At 42.9% G+C, this 18,614-nt stretch overlaps 2 protein-coding genes across 2 annotated transcripts; one reads left to right on the top strand and one right to left on the bottom strand.

The window, feature by feature from the left end:
• Positions 1 to 66: 66 nt before the first annotated feature.
• On the top strand, positions 67 to 1,937 carry LOC116221458. The gene is made up of 4 exons (XM_031571774.2): positions 67 to 734; positions 873 to 941; positions 1,034 to 1,156; positions 1,648 to 1,937. Exons 1-4 carry the CDS (start codon positions 414 to 416, stop codon positions 1,759 to 1,761), a joined length of 627 nt encoding a protein of 208 aa, XP_031427634.1. The 5' UTR covers positions 67 to 413; the 3' UTR covers positions 1,762 to 1,937.
• Positions 1,938 to 12,358: 10,421 nt separating this feature from the next.
• On the bottom strand, positions 12,359 to 15,861 carry pou4f3 (POU class 4 homeobox 3). The gene is made up of 2 exons (XM_012837773.3): positions 15,623 to 15,861; positions 12,359 to 15,305 (listed from the first exon to the last, which is right to left on the bottom strand). The coding sequence occupies exons 1-2, from the start codon at positions 15,740 to 15,742 to the stop codon at positions 14,415 to 14,417; spliced, it is 1,011 nt and encodes a 336-aa protein (XP_012693227.1). The 5' UTR covers positions 15,743 to 15,861; the 3' UTR covers positions 12,359 to 14,414.
• Positions 15,862 to 18,614: the final 2,753 nt, after the last annotated feature.

Consider the following 18,614-nt stretch of genomic DNA (forward strand, 5'->3'; position numbering starts at 1 on the left):
TTTTTTGTTTGTAACCCCCCCCCCCTTCCTTCTCCCTCCCCCTTAAAATCTCTTCCAAATGGGACCATTTTACATGCATTTTGACCATGGGATTATCTGCCTATAATTGCAGTATCACATCAATCACAGATGGTATGAAGAGTCAGTAGGTTTTCTTGCAATGTATTGCCATTTTACAGTTTAATGTAAAATTGTGTATTTTTCATTAAGCATGGCCTATTTGTATCTGTCTAATCGTCAAAATCGAGACCTCCCTGCAGCAAAATAACACTCAGGCAGTGTGGTTTTCTTGGCCATTTTCTTGTTGCTCTAATCCGGTATTCAAAGAACACAGGTTCTCGGGGTTGTCTCTGATGCACTGTATCAACCACATCTCAATCAAGATAGTCCTTAATGCTCTCTGAGCTCAGAGGATGCCTGATGCAGCGGAGCTGACCAAGCAGAATCCTCTGCTCTCGGCAGCATATAAAGAGAGCAGAGACCGAGGCCAGGCAGAAGACTACACCTGTGCACTTGGCAAAAGGAAACCGGCACATAGGACCATTTCTAGTCAACCTCTCTACACAGTCACCATTACCACCACGGAGCTTCATCTACAAACCATCGCTGAAAAGATGCTGACAGCCTTGCTCCTCGTCCTGATTGTTGCGTTTGCCAGTGGAGCCCCCGCCTCTGGCGAACCTGAATGTAGGAAGCTGCGCCAAGTCATTGATAGTGTGATGGAGTGGAAGAAGGTGAGATTGATCCTTATCTTTTTTTTTATCTGTAAGGGACCTATGGCACTTTGGCTGAAGTGGTCGTGCAGTATTAATATCATCACTTCAAACTAAATCTCACTTCTGTTTCTTTTTTTGTTGTTGTTGGCGTTATAGTCTGGTGTGGACATGCTGCTGTATGTGGAACACCTTAAAGAGCAACATCAGCATGAAGTGGTTTGTAAGGTAAGGAAGGCACTGCATAGCTGCAGCCAGCTAAAAATATTTGTTGACTGCTTATTTGTTGGCTTGTTAATGAAGGTGAATTCTTTTTACAGAATGAAACTTTATGCAAAGCTAAGGTGATCCTGGAAAAAAAACTAATCGAAAAAGTTTTAAATGGTACACACGTGGACATAACCATCAGGGCTTTGGACGTCTACATTGGCCATCAAAATGACGTAAGAGTCGATTTCCTCACACTTCCCATTTTGTGTGTTGCCCCAGGATAGAGATGTGATAGATCTCCCCATGGCCTGTGTTGATAGCCACTATAGTAGCTGATGTTAATCAGGATAGAGATGTTGTGATAGATCTCCTCATGGCCTGTGTTGATAGCCACTATAGTAGCTCATGTTAATCAGGATAGAGATGTTGTGATAGATCTACCCATGGCTTGTGTTGATAGCCACTATAGTAGCTCATGTTAATGGCAACCACTTTGAGTATTTACTGGAGCCCAACTCATTTTATCTTCCAACTTCCTCAGTAAGTGCAGCGATAGAGTTCTCAGGCTGGATAGAGACACAGCGATAGAGTTCTCAAGCTGGATGGAGACAGTTCTCAATAAGATTTCAGTGCAATGACTGCTGCATGCTGTATCAGTAGTGTTGAATTGAAGTTATCCATAATGGCTAATGGCATGTTGCCCAATGTAAACTTTGTCTTACAGTGTCACAATATGACGCTTCAGAATCCGGCTGAGGAGAAAAAACTGACACATTTCCTGGACGATGTGAAAAAGTGTGCCCAACAACTGTTTCGTAGCTGCTCCACCAGGCCCTAGTCCTTGTTTATATTTAATGCCAGTTGTAGCAGTGAAACTAAATTTGCAAGTGTTTTTGTACTTCTAATTTATAAGAAAAGTTTTTGGATTTTGATGATCTTTCTGAAAGTCTGTATTTATATATTTCTGATTAAATTGTTTACAGCAATAAAAGTTTATCTAAAATGTTTTTGAAATTAAGTGTTTTTTTTGTGATTTAATGACACTGATTGAAGTCTTGGGCCATGTTTTTTTTTTGTTCACTTCCTTCTGGATTATTCCATTTCAATTCTAGCAGTTTTGTTTTTTATATCCGTCTCATTTTTTTCCCTTGTGGGAGATGTATCAATATGATGGAGAAATCCCAAATATTACAGCCATGAGGGAATTATTTCACAGTCACGGCCACCATTTTCAATTTACAATGCAAGTTTAGGGGTTACATAAAGCTATTTATAAATGTTTTATACCTAACTAAAATATATCAAACAAATCAATTCCCATAAAGAACACAATCTGGTGTATAAATACAAATTTAAAATACATCTATTTAGCTAATTCCCCCATGGCTGTAATATTTTTCCTTATTATACGGCTCTTCAGAATGTTCCAAAAAGTTCCGTTGATTTGAATGGGCCATCCCAACGTTCGCCGGTGAATATTTCCTGATATTCACGGCTGCGAAAAGATATTGACCGCTGTCATTGGCAACGGGTTTTTTTGCTTCTAATTCACATCTTTCATATCATTCCGCAAGTAGTCCGGTCATTTAACGTAACAGACTCATTGTAATTTGAAGTCAGTAAGTAATGGGTTGCTACGCAACACCTGAAACTTAAAAGTTCTATTTGCTTGAAGAACTATTTATTTCTTGGCGGAAATCACGAAACGGCAACTAAATCATTAAAAAGAGGTATTTTGGAGGAATGTCTTCTATAGTTTTTGGCAAGTAACCGTATAATAAGCGGGATAATGTATTGTCCGTCGGTCATTATCCAAAAATAAATCCCTTCAGGACGAAATAACACCCCTCCGCTGCGCGTCGGGGTGTTGTTCGCCCCGTCGGGATTTATTTTTGGATAATGACCTCCGGACAATACATTATCCCTTACTTATTATACGGCTCTTCAGAATGTTCCAAAAAGTTCCGTTGATTTGAATGGGCCATCCCAACGTTCGCCGGTGAATATTTCCTGATATTCACGGCTGCGAAAAGATATTGACCGCTGTCATTGGCAACGGGTTTTTTTTGCTTCTAATTCACATCTTTCATATCATTCCGCAAGTAGTCCGGTCATTTAACGTAACAGACTCATTGTAATTTGAAGTCAGTAAGTAATGGGTTGCTACGCAACACCTGAAACTTAAAAGTTCTATTTGCTTGAAGAACTATTTATTTCTTGGCGGAAATCACGAAACGGCAACTAAATCATTAAAAAGAGGTATTTTGGAGGAATGTCTTCTATAGTTTTTGGCAAGTAACCGTATAATAAGCGGGATAATGTATTGTCCGTCGGTCATTATCCAAAAATAAATCCCTTCAGGACGAAATAACACCCCTCCGCTGCGCGTCGGGGTGTTGTTCGCCCCGTCGGGATTTATTTTTGGATAATGACCTCCGGACAATACATTATCCCTTACTTATTATACGGCTCTTCAGAATGTTCCAAAAAGTTCCGTTGATTTGAATGGGCCATCCCAACGTTCGCCGGTGAATATTTCCTGATATTCACGGCTGCGAAAAGATATTGACCGCTGTCATTGGCAACGGGTTTTTTTGCTTCTAATTCACATCTTTCATATCATTCCGCAAGTAGTCCGGTCATTTAACGTAACAGACTCATTGTAATTTGAAGTCAGTAAGTAATGGGTTGCTACGCAACACCTGAAACTTAAAAGTTCTATTTGCTTGAAGAACTATTTATTTCTTGGCGGAAATCACGAAACGGCAACTAAATCATTAAAAAGAGGTATTTTGGAGGAATGTCTTCTATAGTTTTTGGCAAGTAACCGTATAATAAGCGGGATAATGTATTGTCCGTCGGTCATTATCCAAAAATAAATCCCTTCAGGACGAAATAACACCCCTCCGCTGCGCGTCGGGGTGTTGTTCGCCCCGTCGGGATTTATTTTTGGATAATGACCTCCGGACAATACATTATCCCTTACATCATATATTGATGCATCTTCCACATGCAATGTCCCTTCTTGTTACGTCTGTGCTGAACTCCGCTCCGGCCACGCCCCCTTCAACTCACTCACTCTCCCAGCTTTTTTAGATTAGATTAGATTCAACTTTATTGTCATTGCACAGAGTACAAGTACTGAGACAACGAAATGCAGTTTAGCATCCAAGTGCAAAATAGCAATAAAAGTGCAGAGTATGTGCATATGTAAAGTGGAGTAAGTGAATAAGTAAATAGATATGTACAGTAAGAAATAGATATGTAATATGAACAGAATTGGGACTAGCAGCAGTTGGGGTAAGAAGTGTAGATATGATAAGTATATAAAAAGTGCAGGTGTAAGTATTAGTGGTGGTAATAAGTGAAATGAAATGAAGTGAATGAGGTAGTAGTAATACAATGTTTAAGAAGTATTGTATGGTGTAAGTACTATTAATACAGTTAGTACAGTAATAAGTGGGATATACAGTAGCAAAAAAAAGACATTCTGGTGCAAATGTTCAGTGGCTGGAGGAGGGTGTGTGGCAGTCAAGCCAGGGTGGAGGGGGGAAGTACAGTCATGGGGGGAGGTGTGTGGGGAGGTGGGGGCTATCGGTGTGGTGGCTATCGGTGTGGTGAAGAGTTCAGTAGGGTGACAGCTGCAGGGATGAAGCTGTTCCTGAACCTGCTGGTCCGGGAACGGAGGACCCTGTAGCACCTCCCAGAGGGGAGGAGGGCAAACAGTCTGTGGCTGGGGTGTGAGCTGTCCTTGACGATGCTGCACACCCTCCGCAGATATCTCTTGCTCTGGACAGCCTCAATGGTGGGGAGTGAGGAACCTGTGATGCGTTGGGCAGTTTTCACCACCCTCTGCAGTCTTTTTCGGTCGGCAACAGAGCAGCTGCCATACCATACTGAGATGCAGTTTGTAAGGATTCTCTCGATGGTACAGCGGTAGAAATTCTCCAAAATCTGAGGAGACAGATGGGCCTTCTTCAGTCTCCTCAGGAAAAAGAGACGCTGGTGTGCCTTCTTGACTAGGGATGAGGTGTTAAGGGTCCAAGAGAGGTCCTCAGAGATGTGGACACCCAGGAACTTGAAGCTGGCGACACGCTCAACCTCCGTCCCGTTGATGTGGATGGGGGTGTGTGTGCCATCTTTCTTCCTGAAGTCCACAATTAGCTCTTTGGTCTTCATGGTGTTGAGAGTCAAGTTGTTGTCAGCGCACCACACCGCCAGGTGCTGGACCTCTTCTCTGTAGGCCGACTCATCGTTGTCACTGATGAGGCCAATCACCGTTGTATCGTCTGCAAACTTGACAATGGTATTAGAACCATGTACAGGAGTGCAGTCGTAGGTGAAGAGGGAGTAGAGGAGAGGACTTAGCACACAGCCCTGTGGCACGCCGGTGTTCAGGATGAGGGTTGAGGAGGTGTGGTTCTCTACCCTAACAGACTGGGGTCTGTTGGATAGGAAGTCCAGTATCCAGTTACAGAGGGAAGTGTTGATACCCAGGTGACTGAGTTTCGAGATTAGTTTGGAGGGGATGACAGTGTTGAAAGCTGAACTGAAGTCTATGAACAGCATCCTCACATAGCTGTTGTTATTGTCCAGGTGAGAAAGGGCGGAGTGTAATGCTGTGGAGATGGCATCCTCCGTACTCCTATTCTTGCCGTAGGCGAATTGGAAGGGGTCCAGTGTGGGTAGTTAGCAGGTTTTGAGGTGAGCCAGGACCAGCCTCTCGAAGCACTTCATGATGGTTGGAGTGAGTGCAACTGGGCGGAAGTCGTTTAGGCTCACTGCGGTGATGTGTTTTGGCACTGGCACGATGGAGGTGGTTTTAAAGCACGTGGGGACAGTAGCTTAGGCCAGTGACAGGTTGAATATGTCAGTCAAGACCTCAGCTAGCTGCCCAGCACAGGCCCTGAGCATGCGTCCGGGGATGCCATCAGGGCCAGCAGCCTTACGTGCATTAATCCTGCTCAGTGCAGCACACACGTCGGTGGAGGAGAGTGTTAGGGGCTGGTGGTCTGAAGTGAGCACAGCCTTGATGGCAGCCTCCTGGTTGTCCCTGTCGAAGCGTGCATAAAAGCTGTTAAGCTCCTCAGGGAAGGAGGCATCACTGTTTTGGGGGAGGTGTTGGTAGGTTTGTAGTCTGTTATAGCCTGGATGCCTTGCCAAATGTGTCGGGGGTCGGAGTTGTTCTTGAAGTGCTCCTCGATCCTTAGCTTGTGGCAGTGCTTGGCCTGCTTGATGCCCCTCTTCAGGTCAGCCCTGGATGAACTGTAGGCCTGAGCATCACCTGATCTGAAAGCGGTGTCTCGTGCCTTCAGCAGTAGGCTGAATTTCATGTCATCAGTCTCGTTCACCGTCCCAGCTGCACTGCATTCACGTCTCCCACGTCAGGACCTGGTTGCTTTACGGAGATGTATCAACGAGGCCAACCCAAGGAGTGAAAGGGATGTGAGAGTGATAGGTGCAGGTAATCAAACAATCAGGGGATTGGGAGGGCAGGTGTGTTGAATCAGGCGGGTGCGTGGCAGGAGCAGGGCTCGGCGCTGGCGTGACACAGATAGACTGCGACAGGTTTTTGTACTTGGTAAATGATTACACTTTTCATCGAATTCAGCGAAAATGTCCCATTCCTCCATTTTTCTGTCCAGGGTGTGCTCTCAAAAAGCTCCTTTGTTCATGCACAGTCCTGACTGTGTAAATGGCAAACAAGTGAAGTGGCTTGGACCAAGCCATACACTATACCAGCTAATCATCAACCAGGGGTGCTGGTGCTCCAACGGTGCTTCAGGAGGGGTGTATTGGGTTCAAATGTCAACCTTTTGCCAGGGTCAAAGACCTCACCTTTTAATACTTGAGTTAATTCCCCAAGTTGATGTGAAGGCTTTTACTTCATCACCTCAGTATACTTTCTGCTCAACACCGCCCCCCAGTGGTACGGCATGTGTGTATCTAAAATGGAAATAATGCTCACTAGTTCAAATATGAGAGTTGTGATACCATTAGGCACAATTTTAGATTTGGAAAAACTTTGGTAATGCAAACTGGTCATAATACTTCCCACCTATAAACTGTTAACTTTTGCAGCAAGGCCAGTTTTCTCCTCTTTTCTGTTAACCGGTCTTTGCCATTGGCAGAGTGTATTTCCCCAAATTACAAAAATAATTTGTAAAGAGCAGTAAAAGTACTCATAAATGAACGTACAAACAAAATGAAACAATCATTTGTTTTCTTTCAATGTGCATATAAATCAAAGGTCCAAATGTAGAATCCAAAATGGACTAAACATGGAAAAAAATGAAATAATGAAACAACTTTTTTTGTGTACGTGTATCTTCTTATGCTTCTTTGGGGAACATCAGAGAGATACGAAAAGAGAAGAGAAGACACCCTTGCCTAGCTGCGGCGACCGAGACAAAGTTCATCCCGCCTCAGCCTGTGCCCTTAGCAGCAGTCTCCCCAGGATCTGCTCTCTTGATCCACGACTGTAAATGGCACTCTAGAGGCTTTCTCTGCAGTCTCTGAGCTCCTAGAAAAATAAGTGCCATCTTCCTTTCTCCAGTGCCACTTAATGCTGAGTAGTCATGACAGTGCTCCACAAAAGCCTGTGCAGCACACCTCCACAGAAATGCATCTCATTCCCAAACCTGCACAGGAGCTCCTCAATGCAGCCCACCTCCACAGACATGCATCTCATTCCCAAACCTGCACAGGAGCTCATCAATGCAGCCCACCTCCACAGACATGCATCTCATTCCCAAACCTGCACAGGAGCTCCTCAATGCAGCCCACCTCCACAGACATGCATCTCATTCCCAAACCTGCACAGGAGCTCCTCAATGCAGCCCACCTCCACAGACATGCATCTCATTCCCAAACCTGCACAGGAGCTCATCAATGCAGCCCACCTCCACAGACATGCATCTCATTCCCAAACCTGCACAGGAGCTCCTCAATGCAGTCCTCCCGACTTTTAGTATCCTGTATTGGTAGTTGTGACCGTGGCAATGGTAGCATTAGTATACAGTCTATTATTGAGAATGTCATACATGCTCAGTGACATTGCATTGTAATATTCACTCGAATGCTTATATACGTTATACATTCCATTATACATTGATTTCTCTGACAGAATATCCATATTTTTTAAATTGTACTAGTAAGACTTTCATGAATGTTGCAGTAAGGCTTGATGAGCAATTCTGTTCAGTTACCGAAAGAAAATCACAGTGGCACACACAGCGAATCCATATTTAATTTAATACAATTGTATTTATTTACGGCCAAAACAATACAATTGTCTCAAGGTGCTTTACAGAGCCCGGAGCCCGAACTTCCCTAGAGTAAGCACAAAGGCAACAGGGGCACACTTTTAGGGAACATTTTTAGGTTGTTTTTTAGTGGTCAAATTAAACAAACAAAAAGGCCCCATATAATGCTTCTGAAACAGTGAAGCTTGGAAAAATGAATGACTGCCAAACCATATTGTAATTATGAAAAGACCACTTGCCCCTGTGTACGCTTTATCTGTCATTTTACTTAATTTCCCCGCGGACTAATTCTAACGATTAAATTATAATTATTCTCTCAGTTTATGAATAATTTAGTTTAGTTAAATAATTAATTACATTCATTAATAATTTCATTACATAAATAAGGGCATAGTTTGATTTTAGGGTGCGGAGGGGGTTTCATGACAGAGCCGCCCTCGTTTTGTAGTCACTAGATTTCCATTCATGCCTATAAAGTTAAATAAATAAATGCAAATAATTACAAAATTCATGTTCAGGATTAATAATATATTAGTGATTCTCTTTGCACAGGATTTATTAACAAATATGGAATCTTTAATCACAAGTAAATCCCTGACACACACACAAATATACGTGCATATACAGACAACACACACTGTAGCCCGTTGTGAGTGCTCGCCATTTGTTTGGCAACCCCCACGTCTGTTGCCTCCTTGTCTGGCCCAGCCCTCTGTTTTCTGTTATTTGTGACTCAAGGCTTCTAGCCCCAGGGCGCTCCGGAGGGCATGGGGGTGCTGGAGGTGGTTTCTGTGTGCAGTAAGCTGCCGCTGGATGCTCAAGCAGGTCTCCACGGACGCGTCTGCTTCCCTGTCTCCTCCAAAGGCCCCTCAAAAAAGAAAAAAGGCATCGGGGGGCCCTCCACTCTACCTCCACGTGGTCAGCGACATGCAGCATCCTGCTCCCTGCTGCCAGTCTGGACGTCCTCCGCGGGCCCCCTACGCTGTCAAAAGGGCTTAGCGTCACACACCCCCATACCCACCCCCTGCTGACAGAAACATGCACCTGATGTGATGGACTCCGAAAGGTGAAAGCAGAGCAGACATGCACTTCGAGCTGGAGCAACAGCAGCAGCTCAGCCAGAGCATCCCTTGAGCATCTCCAAACTTTGCTGAGGCAGGATATAGTTAAGGATTGTATGTGGAGAGACGAAGGTGTCCTTATTTTGAAATGGCCCCGTGAACACACGCACAAAGTGCATCTGCTGTTGAAATGCTGAGCTGTTCCCAATGTGAATATCTGGACTGGTTGCATATCATTTGTCATGGACACATGCTGAGAACACAGGCAGCTGCTCAATTATGCATGAGGAGCACAATAACATTCTTTAGAGTGCACAGGCTTACTGCGGGCAGGTGGCATCTTCAACCTGTAATAACTGCCCCCCCCCCCCCCCCCCCCATGATTATTGGGTGGCACGGCTTAAGCAGACACTTTAACACAGTAGACCTGTGGCTGCTGCCATATGGTGATGAGTAAAGAAAATATGCCAACAGGTATCTTTGTATGTCAGACTATCAGCATTTTGTATATATAACTTGTGGAGATAACTTACTTAGCAGTATCCAAAAAGCAGGGGATAGTTTGTAATTGCTATAATAATAGGCTCACAATCTGTATTAAAATGTCATGGGTTGGAGACTCTCCATGTACAGTGTGTGTCTGAAGATATCATAAATCATTGATCATATTGGATAATTTAACACACAACAAAATGAATATTGAAATGATTTGGTTGGTTTTCATTTACTAACTAATTTCCCTATTCTTTCTTAGTCTTCATGCACACCCAAGCACATTCATTTCACCTGCTGTGTGTACATTACATTTCCTCATAATTAACAATTACATTTCTACATAATTACACATTAATAATAACATTTAATTTGCAAATGAATGGCAGTGTCTCAACTTAAGGTTAAATTCTATTTTTTTCTATTTATTTTATCTGGTATAGTAGTTGTGTATATGTATGTTTTTGTAATTCTGTGTTCTGTCTTTTTACCTACCTCATTGTGTGTGTTTTTTTAGCTGCTACAATGAACTGCTACACTCTATCTATCTCTCTATCTTCCTCTCTCTCTCTCTCTCGATACTGTGTGTGTGTGGGTGTGGGTGTGGGTGTGGGTGTGTGTGGGTGTGTGGGTGTGGGTGTGGGTGTGGGTGTGGGTGTGGTGTGGTGTGGTGTGTGTGTATATGAGTAATTCACACAGAGCTGTCTTTAGCTTTCTCAAGTCTGCATAGAGATTCCAGCAGTATCTATTTGTTTGTAAAGAGTTAGTGGCCACGAGCTGGAACCTAGGTTCAAAGATTGCTTCATCTCTTTATTCCCCACACATACTGCATACAGGCTTGGACCGAGATGTGTGCAGTGAAAGACACTAATGGATGATTTAGCTTTTTGGAATGAGACTTGAAGGCTCTGAAGAGTTTTAGATAGACGCTACCAGTTGCAGTCTTTTTTGTTGTATTATTTGTTGTGGAGTGAGCCTGCTACTAAAATAATGCAATTCTGATAGAAGAATGAAAGGATTTCTTATTTTGCAGTGCTGCATATTCATGTACACTAAACAACTCTTCAGTCTGTGCTTCAGGCATTTTAATGCATTGTTTTACATTTCCTCAGGGCTGGAACAATATAATCGACTGAAACAAAAGTCCTCAAACACACACAAGAAGTACAGAATGCGCAGTCATATTGGGAAACCCTTTCCTTCAAACCTCTGGGTCATTTATATTTTTACATACAGTATATAAAATACTTGATGCCACTTTTATAGGAAGGAATAAAAGGTTGATTATTTGGCTATTACGATTATTTATATCTTTACTCTCAGCAAACTTTAAACCCAAAGAGAGTTTGCAACCTACATAAGATAATCCAGAGAGACAGGGAGAGACGCCCCAGTTTCACCTCAGAAGGACAGCCTCATGTTTCGCTGAAACTGAATCTCGCTGGATGAGCGTGCAACACAGAAGAGCGGTGCAGATGGTTGAATCCCGAAATGGCTTGGCTCGTGACGATGATGGGAGAAGACTAATACACCGCTCAAAACCCACTGTCTGCCTGTACATCGCTCACATTCTCATTTTATGCTGCTGGCATTATATGAATAATTGAGGATGCGGTTCTTGGTTCTGCCATCCCCATTTCCACTTTTGCTTCAACCGGAGTGCCAGAGAATAGCAGTCGCCAGGGTGTGGGTTGGGGGAGCGAGGGGCGAAACAGGCAGTCTGCTCCTGCGACTGCATATCCTCATTCTGTCAAAGTTACACCTTCCCCTTCGTCGACCACGAGAAGTTCTCATGCAACTAATGCATACCTCTTCCTAACAGTGGCTTCACGAAAGAATCCCAACATTCGTTTGTCGAGGTCTTTTGGTCAAACTTCTGTAGTGAATTTGCCAAGCAACTGATATGTTGGCCGTTAAAACTGGCTTATACTGAAACAGCCTTACTACATAACGCTTTTAGGTGTGGAAACATGACTACTTGAGGCTATACCTTGTCCAGCAGGCCGCATAGAAGAAGCAATTTAGGGCTTGGTAAAGACTGCAACCTTTCAATTGGGTATTAATAATTGAGCCGCCATCACTCGCCAAATGCTCCATGTTTGCGTTTAACATCATCTCGGTTTACCTTTTGACATGCGTTATGATACCAACTGCGCCATTAATGTGATCAATAATTCACAATGCGCTTGAAAAGCCTATTTATTTTGCGCACATAAATTCATAACTTAAACAGAACTGATATTATCTTGAAAGAAATTATACATTTCATTTATGTTAAGACAGGATCCCATAAAACCCTACAACTAATGCCTACAAAGTAACCTAATTTTTCGTAAACTGGCTGACATAGCCAGATAATACCATCAAAACAGTTTTAAAATACGGAATGGGCGATGGGTTGATGCAGAGAGATTAGCAAGCATAAGCAGAAAAAAAAGACTTTACATTATGCTAAAACGCAACATCAAAGCGCAGGAAAGGAGCCTGAGTCCCGCGGCGTGCGCCAAACAGAAACCCGATGAGACCGTCTGCATAGCCATGACCAGGAGGCAACCACGAGAGCGCGTCTCAGGCAATGCAACATGAGGCGCCTCGCTGCAATTGAGAGAGGTGAGGGAAAATGAGGGAAGAGACTTCAGGTAACACAAAACACAGATGAATAGAAGTTTACCTTTCAGGCACACAGTTTTGGTGGATTTTATTGTGAACTTTTCTTTGTTTTTCGTGATGAATCATTCTGTACCATTTGTCAATAGCTATCATTCCAAGCAAACAATAAACGGAAGGAAAGCATATGTATTGCCTGAGAAAAATAAAGCAAGTCTCGAGATCAACTGTCGACTGTTTCATTTAATGCTCTACATGCCTTCATTTGGTTTAGAAAATTGAAGACGATCGGTGTTGCAACACACATGTATACCAATTGTGTGTTATTTTTAGGATAGGTAATACGTGTCATGGAATGATCATGACGAAATGACCTTGACGAAAATGTATATCTAACCTAAGTTTAGGCTGCGATTTCAAATAAAGACAATTACTTTCACAAAGAACCTCTGCAATTTTCTGCTTCATTAAATGGTCTTTATATTTTTTGACAACAAATAGGCCTACTGTGACGCTTGCAATTGCAACTTCGTTAATGAAATAACTATAGACTAAAACGGTAAATTAAATCATTTTGCCTTTTTACAAACAACAATTGCCTAATAAAAGACCCAATAATAACAACAATAGGGCCCTCATCCGATCAACCTGAAAAAAAAATAGATGCGGTGGCGTTAATTGCAAAGAAATATTTGGTCGTTAAATCCTCACCTGAAGTTGTTCATTCCCCTTCATCCCAGGAGTCTGCGAGTGCCTTTACAGTCTCCAACAGCCCTGCAAGCACTTCTCCACTTGGTTTTATACCAATATACAATTAATATTGCATCATCATTATTTAATAATCCCAAACCCCACGACATAAAGCCGTGACATAAGGGCATTTATTATTTAATGAGGTCTGATTAAGGAACGCCATTTTGCATTAAAAAATGCTGGGCTTGATTAGATGTTTTCATTAGACTTTTAGCCCCGTCAATTTCCTTTTGGTATTTTCATTTAAATCGTGTATCGCTAGGCCTATATCCCGTCTTTCTGTTTCGTAGCCCAACAGTAGAACGATGGGAATACATAAATAAAACAAACCGAAAATGACATGATATGACAATGACCATGGAACGTCTCTTTTCCTGAGCACATTATTTATGTAAATGAAAGGAACCGGTGTCGACTTGGTGTAGAAATATCGATGGACCATATAGCCTTTGCATATGGCTTAAAATCACGATCCTGGTGGCAAATATGAATCAGATGGAGGCTGTATCCACCTGGTATTGCATTTTGCATGTTTCCAAGTATCATTCTCAAAACTAACATTAAATTAGGCTATTCAATTATTTGACATTAAAATATCAAACGCCTACAGTTAGCAAGTCGACGAGAACAGCAGACGAATTGTTAGAAAATAGACAATAATGTATTAACTAACCTTCAGATTCACACACTTTATCAAGTTAAATGTAGAAGTGAGCAGGTCTTCATTCTCAGTGGTTCGAAGTGGTTTACATGTTAACATAAAAAAATAAGCCGAGCAGCGTCTCTGTGAATATTAATTCGATGGATGTACCACAAAATAATGTAAAGATAAATGCCCATAGGCCCATCCGATCCCATACATTATCTGTACGACAAAAAGACGAATTTAGGTAAAATACATAACAGCCTACGGAGTGACCTTTTTAACGATGTAGGCATATCTAACATAACGGGTTTAGCAGGGAAGTGTCAACACTTAATAACTAGTTATCAGTTCCTGATACGCCTATATGGTAGGCTATAGGTGAACACTCATACACACTTCAAAACATACGTGTGACAATAATTAAGTGAAAAAAGAGAATTAGCCTGGTCCATAAGTTTAAGAGGAGTCTGTTACCACAAGAGTCCAGAATCTGATCGACGAACTTTCCCCTCTTGATTTCATGTTTAAACATTTATATCAACATCAAGCAGTGCGTGGTACTTCTGGACAACAAGTGATAGAAAGAAGAAAAACGTTTAAATAAATGAGTTCAAGAGTTCTCACAAATTGAGTGAATTCCAGTTTTAAAATATTCCTTAGATGTGAGTTAATGTGAGGCAGAATATTTCATCCTTTTCTGTTTTTGACGTTGGTTGCAAAACCAAACACGTACCACATTCTTTTTTAAGTCCAACTTTTCTGCAATGGCAGCGATTTTTTCTGACGACGGACGCGGTTGTATCGCAAAATATGCTTCCAAAGACCGCTTCTCTGGTGCAGCAATGGAGGTGCGTTTTCTTTTTCTTTCGTTGCCACTGAAAAGATCTGGCTTGCTATTTTTCTCTCGGTAAGCCGCTTCAGCCTCCTCGAGCCAGGCTTGGAGAACCGGTTTCAGCGCAATCATGTTATTGTGAGAAAGGGTTAGGGACTCAAACCTGCAGATCGTGCTCTGACTCAGAGAGCCCACGCCGGGAATCTTAAGGTTAGCAAGAGCGGAACCAACGTCCGCCTGGGTCACCCCAAGTTTTATCCGCCTCTGTTTGAACCGTTCCGCGAATGCCTCCAGCTCCCTGGGATCCGATTCCACGTCGTTTATGCAGGTCATTCCATTGTGAACGGACAGTGAATGGGGATGACCCATGGCCATAGCTTGATGGAGATGACCCATGGTCTGCAGATGATGCTGATGAGCTTGCGAGGTCATAACTGACTGGTCCTGTGGAGCCCCCATACCGCTGACGGACAGACTCGACGAGATATGATCTAGCAGATCCCCCTCCAACGTCTGGTTGAGGTGGTGATGCGATGTGAGGTTGGAAGGGTGGGATATGGGCACGGTGGAGGAGGTGGAGGTACATGGGACACTGCTCATGGTATGGTAGGTCACGTCCGGCTTGAAATGGTGACTTTTGCTGTGAGAGACAATGTCAGCAGCCGCCAGAGCTTCCGCGCGGGCCAGCAGACTCTCATCAAAGCCACCGAATATATTGCCCTGGAGCTGCAAGCAAGAATGCGCATGTAGATGTCAGTTGGGAATACTGTCAACTCAGGATTAAAAAACATTTTCAAGCACAGAGAGAACCCTCCTCAAAGCACATGTCATAAAAATTAATATGAAAGCAGAGGCTTTGCTTGAATAGACATGTGGATGAGAGAGAGGGAGAGGGGGGGGGGGGGCGCAGGGGAGGGAGAGGGGGGAGGAGGTGATAGAGAAGAGATGGGACGAAAGAAGGATGAGACTTTTTGAAGAAAAAAACATAGTGCTGTCACCAATTTTGAATGTGTGCCTTCCTGAAGAATCGTTCTGAAACGTACCTGCGGGGCAGGTAGGCAGACGCGGCGCATGCCTTCGGCGCTCGCGTGCAGGCTTGAGTATTTAGGCTCAGATAGCGCCGGGTGCATACCGAGGTGCTGTTTTCCGTTCATCGCCATCATCTTCGTTGCGCACCTTGCAGGTAAGTGGCCCTGACATAGAGGCAGGTGCGGCTGTGTGCCTCGCGGCTTTCACTGTGGGCTCTTTCCATTGGCAGTGTCTACCGTCCACCCCCTCCCCCGCCCTCAACACCACCACCATCTTTACTCAATTTACAAGTTGGGATCAGCAGGGAGGACTAGGCCTACTGGCTGAGCGCAAATGTACTTGCACTCGAGCCTGCATAATTATGGCTAATTATAGGCCACTTTTAATCGCCTATTTTTTTCTCGACATTGGAGCAGTTTTCGGATTCTTTTCAGATTTCAGATTCCCTAACAATCCATAGTTATCATTACAATTACTGTACATTGAATATATATTTTCTTTCGTGAATTTTAAAATTGTCCTCTGTGAAAAGAGAAATAGCTTATCATAGCAAGATTTTCGTTAAATTTTAATATAGCCCAGGCTCAGGTACTTTTCTGAGTTCTATATTTAATGGGCTTATTTTAGGGACACAGAAATCGTTTATTATGTAAGGCGCTATTTTGTCATAGTCACTTAAACTCACATATTTTTTTACAATGATGAGTTTCAAGGCCCGCATTTATTTTGTGGAAACGGACACAGAGTGGCCAGCGACACTTCATAGGTTATTTAACTGGACTGACCTAGTACTGGACTGACTAAGGCGTAAGGAGGGTTTTATTTATGTGTGAACTTCACCCAGTGTGTAAGAGGAAAGAGGAGGCTTTTAATTACCACAAGTTGACGGTCATGATTATTATAATGATATTACATCTTTATTATCATTATTGTTATTGTTTCTCTTAAAGCTAATTTGAAGTAAATTCTGAAAAGACATAGATGTCAATAGTCATAATGTCTTAAGTGCTTAAACAGTAAGTAATGAACTGCATATGACTATTTTTGTAAGTAATACTTTCCTATGCCCTTATCTTGGTCTGTCTAATCTTCCTTAATAGAACAGACACTCATGACACCAGTGCAGAACACCTGTGTTTATCTCTGTCTTACAGTCAAACAGTACATAGGCTACTCTCTCTGTGAGATTCATCAGACTCTGTCCCTGTCTGTATCTTATGGATACACGGCTCTTCTCTCTCTCGTGTGTTTTCTCTTTCTCTCTCTCACATGCACCTATATACATCAGTGGGAGAGAGAGAAAGAGTGTGTGTGTGTGTGTGTGTGTGTGTGAGAGAGAGAGAGAGAGAGAGAGAGAGAGAGAGAGAGAGAGAGAGACGAGGAAAGAGGAGCAGGGGCAGGCCAGTGACACAGCAGCACCAGATGATCCCGGTCAGCTCTCACATTCCCCAGACACTGAATAATGCAGCAGGTATGTGGCAGCTAGGCATGCCTTTCAGCTCTCCTATTCATTATACAGATTAAAACCCTACCTTCTCTCTCTGTCCTAAACTGCTTTCATAGAGCCAGCACCTGCCAGTGAGTGTGTGCTATCTCACCGTAAGTCCAGATCTTGTCATAATCTTTCCTGTGACATTCTGAAAGGCTCTGGACCATGAAAAAGCATTTTCCTCCCTCCAATGCAAGCTCAGCTAGTTCACATTCAATTCTTATTTCTAGACAGTACTTAAGATTTCATAGTGACTTTGGCATAAACAGCTTTGCATTACATAATGCAGCATATTTCATTAATACACAAGCAATCAGTAACAAAAGCATGTATTGTCCTACTGTGTAAGGTGAGCCACCACTGCACATATTAAATAAAAGCAATATCAGAATTTATATGACATACTAATGTCACTCTAGTTTTTGTTTTCTGAATGTACCTTGTCATTTTTGTGAAGGTTTTCTTAAACAGGACTAGCTGCATACCTGCAACAGCCTGCCTATACCTCTCTGCTCAGTTCTTGCATGGACAGTGTCAATGTGGACTGGCGTCAAGCTATTACAGAACACAAAAGCACTGATAAAACTTTCTTCAAAAATTCTACATATGGAGATCCTTAGAGTTTGGATGGATCATGTAAAAAAAATACCCCTACCATGTCAATAATAAGTCTAGTTCATAGATTTGCATATTCTTATAAATTAAAACTTAAACCAATGATTTAACTAGTGTCTGTGTTTTGTGTTAGGGTCAGTTCATGGGCAGGGATTGGCTTTGAAGTGAGATTCAAAGGTTTAAGATGCGTGATCAGGTTTAGCTTGGGAATAAAAGTATGGTACACTTCAAAGTAGCACAAGTCCACCCGATGGAAAACTTTCATGTTGGTATTTCTTATAATATATATTATAATAAATCTTATATTGGAGCTCTTCATAGCATGCTCAAACAAGGTCAAGAAATAAAAAGGTGATCCATGATTGGAACTGGTTCCCTTGTCAGCCACTAACTGCATGTCCCAGTGGTGAGAGATGCATACGAACATCTAGGCAGAATGCAGTGACCTCCACAGCCCCTACAAAGACACGGATGCTTGTTGTTCGGTGTACACAACCGGGACATCATTTGGTGGATATTACTGCATCCACAGGCTTGCCATGGCAGAGCTGCGACACGCTGAAGATCTCACAATATGTTTTATTGATACGTTCTTGGTGGGATGTGACAGACACAGAGCAATACAAGCGCGGCTCCGCTTCTGATGATGACCCTGCCATTGTTGCTTGCTTTTTGCCCTCTCTATTTCCACCCTTGGGCACAAAGAAATACCCACACACACACACTCTTGAGTGCTCATCGCCCCAGCGACATGAGATGAGAGAATGACGAGGGGGTGCGGGTGTTGGGTTGACATTGGCTCCCAGGAGGGAGGGGGGGATGGGGGTGCACAACGGTGCTTACATTAAATCACATCCACTCCGAGTGGCTTTCACTTCACTTCCCAAAGTAAGGAGTGCCCA

Source organism: Clupea harengus, chromosome 8 (genome assembly GCF_900700415.2).
Source record: "Clupea harengus chromosome 8, Ch_v2.0.2, whole genome shotgun sequence".
NCBI lineage: Eukaryota > Metazoa > Chordata > Actinopteri > Clupeiformes > Clupeidae > Clupea > Clupea harengus.

What these genes read in the sequence shown, in the direction of transcription:
- LOC116221458 (XM_031571774.2), top strand. Translation starts at nt 414, where the DNA reads ATGCCTGATGCAGCGGAGCTGACCAAGCAGAATCCTCTGCTCTCGGCA. An exon ending in GTGTGATGGAGTGGAAGAAG is followed by an intron (nt 735 to 872) that starts GTGAGATTGATC and finishes TTGGCGTTATAG; the next exon opens with TCTGGTGTGGACATGCTGCT. An exon ending in ACATTGGCCATCAAAATGAC is followed by an intron (nt 1,157 to 1,647) that starts GTAAGAGTCGAT and finishes TTTGTCTTACAG; the next exon opens with TGTCACAATATGACGCTTCA.
- pou4f3 (XM_012837773.3), bottom strand. Translation starts at nt 15,742, where the DNA reads ATGATGGCGATGAACGGAAAACAGCACCTCGGTATGCACCCGGCGCTA. An exon ending in TCTGCCTACCTGCCCCGCAG is followed by an intron (nt 15,306 to 15,622) that starts GTACGTTTCAGA and finishes TCTTGCTTGCAG; the next exon opens with CTCCAGGGCAATATATTCGG.